The sequence below is a fragment of the Pimephales promelas genome, chromosome 12, assembly GCF_988280905.1.
Source record: "Pimephales promelas chromosome 12, fPimPro1.hap1.1, whole genome shotgun sequence".
NCBI lineage: Eukaryota > Metazoa > Chordata > Actinopteri > Cypriniformes > Leuciscidae > Pimephales > Pimephales promelas.
The window spans coordinates 11,262,136-11,276,783 of record NC_142780.1 but is presented as its reverse complement, the minus strand read 5'-3'; the positions used below and the strand labels follow the sequence as shown (position 1 = coordinate 11,276,783).

The 14,648-nt window shown below is 36.8% G+C and overlaps 1 protein-coding gene across 7 annotated transcripts in view; it reads right to left on the bottom strand.

Annotated features, from left to right (window-relative positions):
* The window catches only part of triob (trio Rho guanine nucleotide exchange factor b), a 219,864-nt gene that overhangs the window by 127,078 nt on the left and 78,138 nt on the right, over positions 1–14,648 (bottom strand). For all 7 annotated transcript variants that reach the window (XR_016145683.1, XM_089117483.1, XM_089117481.1 and 4 more), the window contains 3 exons: positions 4,094–4,285; positions 2,040–2,171; positions 1,394–1,624 (listed from right to left, as the gene is read on the bottom strand). Coding sequence is in view for 6 of the 7 variants with exons in the window: in XM_089117483.1 (XP_088973609.1) it covers positions 1,394–1,624; positions 2,040–2,171; positions 4,094–4,285 (555 nt within the window). In the remaining variant the exon portion in view is untranslated. The remainder of the gene's footprint in view (positions 1–1,393; positions 1,625–2,039; positions 2,172–4,093; positions 4,286–14,648) is intronic.

The window sequence follows — 14,648 nt, the reverse complement described above, 5'->3', positions numbered from 1 at the left end:
TAGATCGACTGGTAAAGACTATTTTTCAAAGATGGCTTCTTCCTGTATTCGCGAAGTTGACTGTGTTAGAATGTTAGAATGTTAGAAAATAGAAAATTGTACTTTGCATATAGGCTACTGTAAAAACAAAAAGTTGATCATTATGTAAATTATTTTCATTACATGAATATAGTGACCAACATGATCACATACACAAAAAGCCTAATACACAATCAATTCACCAAGTTAATAACATTAAAGATTTGTTTTAAAGGAGTGTCTTTTATCTTACCTACTAAACTTAAAAAAAGGTTAACACAAAAAGAGATTTTATAAACATATATACCTCATATTTCAGCATTCAATCATCTCTAAAGAATGAGTCAATAAAGATACATTCCTGACATTTATAATGCACAGTAGCTTATCTTTTATTATTAATAGTAAAATTCGGACCGATTTGCCCATGGCTGTCGTTGCTATGCACTGGGCTCTCCTCAATGAAAAACAAGTTTTAGTAGCTAATGTATTTCCACCACAGAAAAACGCTCGCTGAAGCTCTGCTAAAAGATTTTTTTATGGAGAAGAGAAAAAACACCTAAGTGTTTGGGTGCACGAGCACTCCCCATACTGAAAAGTTTATGAGCGCACCTCCCGCGAGCGCATAATGAGCGCGCGCCGTGCGCCTAATCGTCTATTTGAAATAACGACCTCGAGCGCGCAAAAGACGCGATTCGCGAACTAATCAAGAGACCCCCTTGACATCGCTTCTGTGCACGGCACCTTCTCAGCAATTAGGGGCGCCATTGCCAATAATTGAATCGAAATGATAAAAAATAGAAAACCTTCGAGGCACAGAGGATTTTTTTAACTGCTCGTGCCGCCCCCCATGTGACATAAAGAAATGCCGCCCCGGGCGACTGCCCGGTTCGCCCGTGCCTAGAACCGCTACTGAGAGAGAGAGAGAGAGAGAGAGAGAGAGAGAGAGAGAGAGAGAGAGAGAGAGATAGACTGAACTCAGGTTGATTGGGAGACTTTTTGCCATTGAGATGACTGGGGAAAAGATGACTTTCCCAATCAACCTGAATTCACCTCATTAGTTTTGGTTCAATGGGTAAAATGATGTGCGACTGTGGAAATCTGACCAAAATAGAGCAAGAGACGGCAAAATAAAATAACTGCAAGTAAGAAGTAAAATTCAGCAGGAACAGGCATGTGGGGGAAGAAACTTGTGGGACGTGGGTGAGAGAGTGAAATAAAAAAAAATCCACACAGATGTCTAGCGAAACGCTCTAACACCTCACACAATCTGCACATCTCTCACTTCCCAAATAAGAATGATTAAATAAATCCGACCGAATCCGTACCAACAGTATGTGTATAAAGTATAGTTGGTTACGAAGAAATGTCTGACCTGCTGGACATCCTGTTGGAAGACGCAGAGCTGTAGCCGTTGGTGAAGACGGAGTTTGCGGTGTTGCCAGATGTTCTCCAACTGCCTCTGGTGGTGCAGAACCTCATGAATGATATCCAGGACGTGGTGCACCGCTTTAGAGTAGTTAGCCGAGGCCGTCAGCGAATCTGCACTGCCTGGGGTCAGAGGGCGCTGGAGCTTATCTAGTAGGGCTTTGCCATCCTGACTTACCTGAGGATGTACAGGTAACACACATCAACGCCTAAAGATCTTTTAAACAAGAAAATCCTACCTTCAGTTGAATATCTAGTCATAAAACAATAGATGCCGCAAGCCTTCTCATGCAATCTGTTAGCAATCACATCATTTAATTCAAAGCACAAGCAAAATGATTCAGCAGAGATTGCTTGCTCAACATTTAAACAGTCTGGTTCAGTGTTCACGATAAACTGTTTTTGCATCACACTATCAGAGTTCATCTTAGACCCTCCACCTCCCCCAGCTCCACCTGCCTAGATATGCCATTCATGCAGCAGCATGTCACTGTATCTGTTGGTAGGAGTCCATACAAGTCCAGCACAACATTTACAACATTTGTGTATAGCAGAGCATAGTATTTCCTGTAATGGCGATCCGAGATTCATACCTCAGAATAGGCAGTGGTGATGTGTTCGTAGAGACCCTGGTGGTGGTGGATGGTGTCTTCCAGGTCCTGCAGCTCAGAAGGAAGATCTCCCTCTCCACAAGCCTTACACCATGAGTCCATGTTGCTCATATACTAGAAAATAGATAAGAATATTGCGTTTTTTGGTTATATGAAAATGGCCAAATATACAGAACATCTGTGATCTGTTCCCACAGACAGGAATGATTACTATACTGATAGTCCTAATGAGGTAAAAACAAACAAAAAAATCATTACAATTTGTCTGTACAAATATAGTCTATTTTTGTCATGTCTCATTGGGGGCAAATTAAAAGTTGTCAGGCGTGTCAGTCTAAAATGGATGCTGACAGCAGATAATAAAAGCTCAAAGAGAAGATACAGGATAGAAAGATGAAAGGAATGGATTTCAATGTATCCTTTATATAGCACACAGACATATCTGTAGTATTTAAGTGATAATTCTCAGGACAATCACCAATGATTCAATCATAAAACACGAGATGTACATCCAAGTTATAAATACACCAATACAGATTTAAAGGACAACTCCGGCGCAAAATGAAACTTTGGTCTAATTACATATTGCTACCTAGTGAACCGTTATCTGAGATTTGTTTTCATGATTGCCGAATGTAAATAGTTTTATCTCTAAAAACAGTTTAGCCTATAATGCTAGTATAATGCTAGTAAATAGGGCATAGAGTAATGACAAATAAAAATCACTTGTTATTACCACTAACAAGACTCAAAATAGCCCCACACTAACACGACAGCATAATAAGGGTCCCTACATTAAAACCGAAGCATTGAGAACTTTGTCAGTGTCCATACAGTTTAATAAGAAGATATTTTATACATACAGTCAACTTCGCGAATACAGTAAGAAGCCATCTTTGAAAAATAGTCTCTACCAGTCGATCTACGAACTCCGATCCAAGTGCGTTGAACTGTGCAGAATCTCATATGGTCCGTTGTTTTCGGAAGAAACAAACACGAACCGTTTTCTTGTCTTGTCTTCGTAGCCTACTGTTCACGCTCACCTTATCACCTTATTCATATCTCACCAGCGCACATGGATCGGCATTCGTAGATCGACTGGTAGAGACTATTTTTCAAAGATGGCTTCTTCCTGTATTCGCGAAGTTGACTGTGTGACACTGTGTGACACTGACAAAGTTCTCAATGCTTCGGTTTGAATGTAGGGACCCTTATTATGCTATCGTGTTAGTGTGGGGCTATTTTGAACCTTTGTTAGTGGTAATAACAAGCGATTTTTATTTGTCATTACTCTATGCCCTATATACTAGCATTATGGGCTAAACTGTTTTTAGAGATAAAACTATTTACATTCGGCAATCATGAAAACAAATCTCAGATAACGGTTGACTAGGTAACAATGTGTAATTAGACCAAAGGTTCATTTTGCGCCGGAGTTGTCCTTTAATACTTGAGAAAAAAAACAAACAAACATAAAACAATACACAACCACACACACACACACACATATATATATATATATATATATATATATATATATATATATATATATATATATGCAGACTTCCTGAAAAGACAAATTGTGGTTTGTTGTGCTTTCTAAACATTTGTCAACACACTTCTCCTCCTTCCCCCAAGGAGAGGGAAAGGGGTGGTGTAAGGTTTTGTAAAACGTGTTCGGAATCATTATTTTTGTATTACCAACCCATCATTCTCTAAAATCTGGAAGCCCGCACACAAACATCCTCTAGTTAACCCTTTCCACTCCAGACAATATATCTGGACAGTAAACAAGTAAAGTTAAAGTGAGTGATGGATTGATTGAGTGAGTGACTGAGTGAAGGAAGGAAGAAAGGATTTATATAGTACATTTCCTATGTATTCCTGTAAACCCAAAGCGCTTTACAATCATGTCAGGCAAATCTCTCCTCAACCACCACCAGTGTACATCATCCACCTGATGTGACGGCAGCCACAGTACACGTGCGCTCAACAGACACCAGCTATAGGATTGTGTCGGCACATTTAGTCCTCACCTGGTCAGTTTTCTGGTGGAAGTTGGCGGACATCTCCAGCAGTGCGCTCCTTTCGTCCAGCGCGGCGGCGAACGCTTTCCATTCCTGCTCCAGCTGACCTGAGATCTGCTGAATCTGCTGGGTCGCATAGTGACCCGACTCCAGCAGCCTGTTCCCCACGGACATGATCCGACTGATGTTCACATACACATTCTGCAAGAGACCACAAGAATCACTGAGTGCTGTCTACCTTGCATCACTTCCTGGATGTGATGGCTACAAATCATAAAATGTTACTTTTCTTTTAATATTGTCATTCAAAACAAATGATGAATGGTTGTGACCGATGTGTACAGACTCAGTATAAACAGAAGTCCACTCAAAGCTGCTTCTGCAGGGAGGAGTAGCTCTCGTCTGGCCACAGACACACACACAAGTCTACAGCTTCAGCCGCAGCTCTGGAATGTGTGTGGATGACAATTTTAGCCAAGAGGAAGAATCATGGTCAGAATTCAGGACTATCCATTTTCAGAAAAGTGTTTTTGCTATATGCTCTACAAACTGAAATACAATTTACCCTGGTGTATATATATATATATATATGTGTGTGTGTGTGTGTGTGTGTGTGAAACTGACATAGAATATCTTAATTTTTTTAGATATTAAAAAAATGACCCTGAGCTGAAGATTTGAACAATCAGCTTGTGGTAGCACCATGAGCACCAAGTAAAGATACTTTAGAGATAGGTAACATGGAATTAAAATTGACCCTATTTGCTTAAAGGAGTAGTTCAATTTAAAAAAAAAAAAAAAAAAAAAAAAAAAAACCTTTGGCTGATAATTTACTCACCCCCATGTCATCCAAGATGTCCATGTCTTTCTTTCTTCAGTTGAAAAGAAATTATGGTTTTTGATGAAAACATTCCCGGATTTTTCTCCATATGATGGACTTCACTGGGCACCAAACGGTTCAAAATGGTTCATCAAAATGAACAAATCGTTTTCTTTCGAGTCATTTGGTTCATTCAACGAACAAAATGAATGAAATGACTCGAAAAAAGATTTGTTCATTTTGATGAAGGAGTTCGAGTCATGAACGCACATTTTTCACGAGCATTTTTGCTTATAAAACTTTACGTTTTTTATTTATTTTTTAAATGACCGATCGTTTCGCCAGATAAGACCCTTATTCATCGTCTGGTGTCATTTAAAGCCCTTTGAAGCTGCACTGAAACTCTCATTTGGACCTTAAACCGCTTGAGTGAAGTTCATTATATGGAGAAAAATCCTGGAATGTTTTCATCAAAAACCTTAATTTCTTTTCAACTGAAGAAAAAAAAGACATGGACATCTTGGGGTGAATAAATTATGAGCATTTTTTTTGTTTGTTTGTTTTAAGTGAACTACTCCTTTAAGAAATATGCTTCTGGATACGATATGCTGTACCATTGTCACAATGCTAACATGGAAGCAGACAAGGATGGTGGTGAAGAGAACCCTAATGCAGAATTAATGATCCAAAACATGAAACATAAACCTTCAATTAAATCCACAACATGAAACCAAACAGTGAGTGAGTGAACTACAAACCGACTTAGATAGAACTATGACCTTGAACACGGAACCAATGAACATGGGACATATGGTGCATTCATGTGCTATGGTAATTATGGTAATGCCAAAAGCCGACATGGAAAATGCACATGATCATGTGGTATTTTCCACTGGGCAACTCATAGCATATTTTGATGGACGAGTTGCCGAGATGAGATAAACTTTGATCTTTTCAAAATGGCGGAGAGCACCGCGAGAGTCGTGAATGGTAAAAATATATATGATCTAGAAAATATACAGCATATTATTTACCTTTTGAGTTTTGATAAATCATTTTCTTGCTGATGCAGATGACTTAAGCAATCTAAAATAGTTTTAGCTAAATAACAGGTCTGGATCTCCATCTTTTTATCACATTACATCGACAAAAGCACTTGAACGCAACACAATGGTAAATACCAGTTCACAAGTAGAAAATATCCTGGCACCAATAGACATACTTCAATCTTAAAGGTATACTCCACTTTTTTATGGAAATAGGCTCCTTTTACAACTCCCTCAGAGTTAAACAGTTGGGTTTTACCATTTCCGAATCCTTTCAGCCGATTTTCTGATATAGAAGAATATCAGGTCCCAGACAGTTTCTGGTCTCATTGACTCATTGATAGTAGGAAAAAAAATATATACTATGGAAGTCAATGAGACCAGAAACCACTGTCTGGTTACTGATATTCTTCTAAATATCAGAAATCGACTGAAAAGATTTGAAAATGGTAAAACCCAACTGTTTTGGGGGAGTTGTAAAATTAGCCCAAAAAAAGTGGAGTATCCCTTTAACTACTCAACTACAAGGCATACATGAGGCTTAAACACATGATTCAGGGGAACACATAATTATGACAACCAATGGGAACATGAAACATGAAACAAAGGAACCCATAAAAATAAGACGCATGAAACAAGAGATCCAATCAGAATATAACATATGAGATCACAGGAACAGGGAATCACATGACATGAAACATGACTATGATAATTACAACATTAAAGACATGAAAACATTAACTTGAAACAAATAGAGTGTAATTAACTCATTTAAAAAAAACTTTGTGCCAATCTTTTGAACAGTACTGCATTTCCAATAAATAAAAAATACAAAAAAATTAAAATTATAATTCAGAAATAAAGCATTTGTTCAATCAAAGTATTCATCCGTTTGCATTCTTTTAAGTGCCATTGTAACTGATGGTATTGGCAATGGATATAAAACAGTATTGATTGGTTTGTAGTTTTTGACACATTCTTACTGATGCTTCCAAGATTCAGAAGTGATTTTTGTAATTGCACTATATTGTTGCAAGATAGCATCATCTTTTTGACAAATCAGTACAATTTGCAGTAAAAACACATCACAGAAAACCAAATGTTTAACTCCGTATAAGGCATGTACAAGATTTAGTGTTCAGTGGCCGGGGAAAAACATAGCCTAACTTTTAACCAATAAAACCATAGCCTATTTTTTTTTTTATCGAGCTCCACCAAACATTATTTTCACCTAAATGTTCCACCTAACTGGAAAAACGTCACATAATCAGAGAAAGCGCTCTGATCACCATGATCAGTACTATATGGGTCGGGATCTGATTCTAGATTAGCACTTTCATACTAATATACTTTACGAATGTGTGCTCTCTGATGTCTGGGAGTGTCTGAATTATGCACGTTCTTTAGGGAGAACTAAAGTCTAGTGCATGAGAGTGCTGGTGGAACGCAGCGCTCTGGTTACCAGGCTGTTTCCTCACATGGGACTAATTACACAGCCCAGAGGCATTCAAAAGGGTACAGGATCAATACACAGAGAGCTGTCAGATGAAAACCGTATGGGGGTTTGGTATCGGCCTGTGCGCAACAATAAACTGCAGCAGTCATGTCTGTGCACGTGAAAACCTGGAGCAATAATACGGTCACATGCACATACAAACACACACACACACAAACTTTTCAACCCTTGGCTTTAAATCAAGTCCTAATAAAATGCGACATGCAATGGACGCACAATACAAAGGTGACTATATCAGTCATTTTCTCATTTGTTGTTATTGGTCTCGATGTGAATTAGCTATTATTAGAAGCGCATGTAGACCTTTTGGGAGTAGACCCTGTTACGCCACTGCATTTGTGTGCACGTTCTGTTGGCAGAAAAAAAAAAAAACAGTTACAGTCGTAACCTGAGACGTTTATATCTCCCAATTCAGACTATAGAACTCACAATGATTTTATATCAAAATTCTGAAGGGAAAAATACAGAATACGATTTTTCTTCTCAGAATTGTGAGATATAAACTCAGAATTATGAGGAAAAAGTCAGAATTGGTAATATTGGAGATAATAATCTTGCAGTTAACTTTTTAATTATTTTTAGTGCTGGGCAACTCTATGGCGCTCTATGGAAGCCACGTAATAAAAGAATTAGAGCTGGCCAATGATTAATCGCGATTAATTCCATCCAAAATATACGTTTGTGTTTGCATAATATATGTATGCGTACTGTGTAAAATTATTTTGTAAATATTAGGGCTGTGCAAAAATTAATTGCGATTATTCGCATCCAAAATAAAAGTCTGTTTACATAATATATGTGTGCTGTATATTGTATTTTGTATATATAAATAGCTATGCATGCATGTATATATTTAAGAATTATTTGCGCTTAAATTCTGTATATATATATATATATATATATATATATAAATACATAATCTATATTATATAAATATTATTTTTTTTATTAGAATAACACATTTTCTTAAATATATACATGCATGTGTGTGTATTTATATATACAAAATAATTATATACAGCACACACAAATATATTATGTAAACACAGACTTCTATTTTGGATGCGATTAATCGCAATTAATTTTTGCACAGCCCTAGTAAATATAAATACACACACACATGCATGTATATATTTAAGAAACAAATTTGTTATTTATATATAAAATATGTATATTTAAATATAATATAATATAATATATAATATATAACTCCTGAACTCCAAACTGAATCTCAGAATGGTAAAGAAAGGAGATTTAAGCAATTTTGAGCGTGGCATGTTTGTTGGTGCAAGAAGGGGCGGATTAAGTATTTCACAATCTGCTCACTTACTGGGATTTTCATGCACAACCGGGTTTACAGAGAATGGTGTGAAAAGGGAAAAACATCCAGGCGAAAATGCCTTTTTGATGCTTGACGTCAGAGGAGAATGGGCCGACTGATTCAAGCTGATAGAAGAGCAACTTTGACTGAAATAACCACTCGTTACAACCGAGGTATGCAGCAAAGCATTTGTGAAGCCACAACACGCACAACCTTGAGGCGGATGGGCAACAACAGCAGAAGACCCCACCGGGTACCACTCATCTCCACTACAAATAGGAAAAAGAGGCTACAATTTGCAAGAGCTCACCAAAATTGGACAGTTAAAGACTGGGAAAATGTTGCCTGGTCTCGATTTCTGTTGAAACATTCAGATGGTAGAGTCAGAATTTGGCGTAAACAGAGTGAAAATATGGATCCATCATGCCTTGTTATCACTGTGCAGGCTGGTGGTGGTGGTGTAATGGTGTGGGGGATGTTTTCTTGACTTTAGGCCCCTTAGTGCCAAATGGGCATCGTTTAAATGCCACGGCCTACCTGAGCATTGTTTCTGCCCATGTCCATCTCTTTATGGCCACCATGTACCCATCCTCTGATGGATACTTCCAGCAGGATGATGCACCATGTCACAAAGCTCGAATCATTTCAAATTGGTATCTTGAACATGACAATGAGTTCACTGTACTAAAATGGCCCCCACAGTCACCAGATCTGAGATCTCAACCCAATAGAGCATCTTTGGGATGTGGTGGAACGGGAGCTTCGTGCCCTGGATGCCCATCCCACAAATCTCCATCAACTGCGAGATGCTGTCCTCTCAAAATGGGCCAACATTTCTAAAGAATGCTTTCAGCACCAATGCCATATAGAATTAAGGCAGTTCTGAAGGCGAAAGGGGGTCAAACACAGTATTAGTATGGTGTTCCTAATCATACTTTAGGTGAGTGTACCTGCAAATATTTCTTAAAATTCATACATGCATATGTGTGTATTTATATAAACAAATTAATTATACACAGTACACTCACACATATATTATGTAAACTTAAACTTATAGTTTGGATGGAATTATTCGCGACTAATCGTTGGTCACCAGGTAGACTCCGCCCACAAAACACCTGATGGTCTATCTAAGAAAAGCACTGTATACTGTATATATCAGGACTGAAATTATTTTACTGGTGAACCCATATGTAATACACAAGCATACGACACATAAATATACAATTGACAGTGAAGAATTCTACGATCTTTGGAAGATCTGTCAATTTTATCAAAAATGTTAATTTAAAGATGACTATTTCTAAATAATGCAGCCTGCATATGTAGATAAGACAATCCAAAGTCACTGGTGCCCACATGCACAAATTAAACGAATTTCTACTAGATGAAGTCCGGATGGAAAATAGTTATTAACTTTGTATAGCCTCATTCCAAGCCTGGTTTCAGAGCTGCTCAGAGAAGATAGACATGCACCAGTAGACACAAATTCATCCAATCCCTCTGCTATGTATCACAGTCCTTGTGGATTGCATCATGAAAACAATTAAGAGCTTCTGGTGTCTCATTTTCATGTAAATCTAAAGCAGCTTAATGTAACTTCTGGCTTAACATATGCTAAATATAATGGGTGCTATTGCCATGTTAATAACCAGCATGTGGTTTATTAGCAAAATTGACTTTTATATAGAGGGCATATCAAAGAAATCAGTTTGTACGATTTACATAAATTTACAGAACTCAAGGATTGAGCAAAGCTATCACGTTAGAGGCAGAAATGACAATAAACAAAGTGTTGGGTTTTCATTTTTTTTCACAGTCACAGTCGAAAACCCATGCGCAGCATAATAACTTTGTAAGGAAAGTGATACGTTCTTTGATTAATAGGAAATTCAAAAGAATATTATTTATTTGAAGACTAACTTTTGTAACAATTTAAGTATTTTCTGATTAATTTAATGTATCTGTGCAGAACAAATGTATACTTTTCTTTTAAACAGAAAAATCAGTACACTTTTTGTTTGCCTGTCTACATATACTTCAAAGAGGTTACCTATATTTTTTGTCTCATTAATCTTACACACATTCCATTTTTTTAATTTGTATTGCTTATTTTCTTCACCTGTTCTTTTTTGTTGTAATACCTACCATATAAGACACCCCCCCCCCAACGACACACACACACACACACACACACACACATTGTTGCTCCAAGTCCAATGAGAATTCAGCAAGAAAAGAAACCTTTAAGTGTTTTTTTTTTTTAAGGTTTTTGAAGAAAATATTCCAGGATCTTCTCCATATAATAGACTTCATTGGGAACCAAATGGTTCAGGGAGTTTCAGTGCAGCTTCAAAGGGCTTTAAATGACACAAGATGAAAAAGGGTCTTGTCTAGGACCCTTTGAGTCATGACTCAAAAAAAAGATTTGTTAATTTTGATGAACGAGTTTGAACAGTAGAGTCACAAACGCTCACACTGTAAAAATGAAAACGACTGAATCTGTTAAATCTAATCAATAAAATTGAGGCAACAGATTACAATCAATATTATTAATTAAATTTAACAAATTAGAATGGAGTAATAACCAACCAAACATATTAATTAAAAGTTAACCATTTAAATTCAGTAAAATTTACACATTTTTCTGAACAAAAATATCGGAATAACAGACTGACGTCAAAGATAAATTACGTGAGAACTCTTTTTTTATTGCCATCATTGAAGACACCTGATGATAACAAGCAGAATCACCGAAGAAGAAAACCGAGATTTTTAAGTCACCATTATAGAGATCAGTGTGTGTTTTAGTTGGGGTCTTGACCCTTAAATTATTAACTTTAGATGTTGTTTGGCTGTTATACGTGAATTATAATAGCCAGATTAATAAATAGAAAAGGTGATCTGATGGTGTTGGTTGTGTTTTACCATAATCATCATTTCACAATCACTTGACCTGATCAATGAACTCACATAGAGTTCAGTTTAGGTTTACTTAATTAATTATAGCAGCAGTCCTTAAACAGTATAATATTTTTTTATGATTATTCATAGATTCATATCCATAGTTTTTTTTTATAACCTATATCAAATACAAAAATAAAACTTTGCTCTGGTTTAGTGTTTAAACACACAGAGATCTAGAATTTGCCTGTGAATCTCAACAATGGTGAAAATAATAGCGCATGTTGTAGTGCATTCTGGGTGCCACCAATCAAAACTCATTCATGGCTCCCATCATGCATTGCTGCATGAATAAATAATGCGCTTATGTTCAGAGGTGATCGGTTTGTCACCACTGCTGAGATTAATACGCAAAATCTTGTTGTCTGTTTGTGCCTCCATAAAATAATTTCTGAAGTTATCTTTTTATTGTTTTGATCATTTGGTTTCATTGAAAATGCTAAAAAAAAAAATATATGATGCTGTCCAAGGCCAATGATGCTATAATCGATAAAAATAAACCTTAGTCAGAAACTGGGCTCTATATGAGTTCATTGGTCAGGTCAAATGATTGTGAAATAATGATTATTTTAAAACGCAACCAACACCATCAGATCACCTTTCCTATTTGTTCATCTGGCTATTATAATTCACGTATAACAGCCAAACAACATCTAAAGTTAACGATTAAAGGGTCAAGACCCCAATTAAAACACACACTGATCTCGATAATGGTGACTTAAAAATCTCGGTTTTCTTCTTCGGTGATTCTGCTTGTTATCATCAGGTGTCTTCAATGATGGCAATAAAAAAAGAGTTCTTACGTAATTCATCTTTGACGTCAGTCTGTTATTCCGATATTTTTGTTTAGAAAAATGTGTAAATTTTACTAAATTTAAATGGTTAACTTTTAATTAAAATTTTTTGGTTAATTATTACTCCATTCTAATTTTTTTAATGTAATTAATAATATTGATTGTAATCTGTTGCCTCAATTTTATGGATTAGATTTAACAGATTCAGTCGTTTTCATTTTTACATTGCATCACAGAACAGAGCAAGGTGAGGATTTGTGCTTATAAAACTTAAACTTTGTTATTTATTTTTTAAATGACCGATCGTTTCTTTAGATAAGACCCTTATTCATCGTCTGGTGTCGTTTAAAGCCCTTTGAAGCTGCACTGAAACTCTCGTTTAGACCCTGAACCGTTTGGTTCCCAATGAAGTCCATTATATGGTGAAAAAACTGGAATGTTTTCTTTAAAAACCTTAATTTCTTTTTGACTGAAGAAAGAAAGACATGGACATCTTGGATGACATGGGGGTGAGTAAATTATCTGCAAAAGTTTTTTTTTTTTTTTTTGTTTTTTTTTTTAAAGTGAACTACTCCTTTAACAATACTTAGATAGAAATAAGTGAATTATCTGACCCCTAAAACATAACATCAAGAAAAAAGACATATAAAATCAAGTGTCGTGTCACTTGAGCACAAAATGAGAGTGCAGACAGAGGAAGCACTCTACCTACATCTACTCAGATCACATTTCAGGACCTGAACACAGCCAAGACACACATACCGTAGAACAAAACCTTCCTCACATGAAAAAAAAAAATATATATAACAGTACTGGACCCTAAAGTCTACTTAAAAAGAGAGAGAGTCACACAAGGACAGTTTACCCTTCACTCTTACAGGCAGACATTAAACCCAGGTTTAATATTATGATGCAAAACCTTTTTTCTCTTAAAGTCTGGGTGATTAGATGAGGAGTGCCTGGAACATTATATCTCCCTCTGGATTTCTCCAGGACTGATCAATACACCAGCATGATGGGAGATTACCCAGCCATGAGTAAAATGCCTTTAGCTGGAGGAGTGTCTTCTACATGTTGTCCTCCAGATTGTCTTTCATAAGAGAGTGGGGCTGAGTTAATTTACAACTTGACAGGCATAACGTTCCGCTCAGGTGACATTACCCGCGGAACTCAATGACATAGCTGCTTAAGCGTGTCTATTACGAAAGGTTACAACCAGGCTCCCAGTGTGCTATGCGATGGACATTAACGTCTCCATAAATCGCCTATTGAATTACAGTCAATACTTGTTGCAAATGCCACAGTACGTGCAGGTTGTTAAACTGTACTGACCCTTGAGTCCTCTAGGGGGCAGGCTATCAGTGTTGTTGATTAGTAAAGTCAACCTTTGATTAAAAAATGAATGTTGCAAGATGATCCAATCAAATCCCAAGGATGAAATCAAGTCTCCTCTTACATTTTTTTTCTTCTTCTTCACATACCAGAAGCCATTTCACTCGGATATACGTTGCGACAGGAAAGACTAGCACAACGTCCGTTTCATGTCGACTTTAAAAAAAAAAAAAATTAAAAGAAGTCTGTTTCCACTTCCAGTGATCATAGTACCAGAGATCAGACATTAGTAAGAATACGATAAACACAAAACGTGCATTAATCAAGTAACTATCAAGTAAAACAAGCCGAATAACCATCTGACACTAAAGTGTTTTCGTCCGTTCATGCTTCATTTCAGGCAGGGAAAAGGCTCCTGGGACTTCCAGAGGAGGTGCCCGACAGTCAGGCTAACTCAAAGCAAACAGTTGACAAAGCGTTTCATCCGTTAAGTTCTGCACAGTTGTAGCAACGTGAGAGGGGGTAGACAGTTCTCACAGCTGAGGCAGGACATGTGATTTAGCACACTCAGCCAAACCCAACACACTAACAAAGGAGCAACAAAGAGCACGATAACAATCTATAAAAACATCCCAATTGCATAATAATATTTAGCTGCATTTAACTATGAATTTATTTCATTTCCATCTCTCTATATTTGTTTTCTTATGTTTATCAAGATCTGTTTTGCTTTAATATCTTTATTGTTAGTTTTTGTGTTTATCTACATGT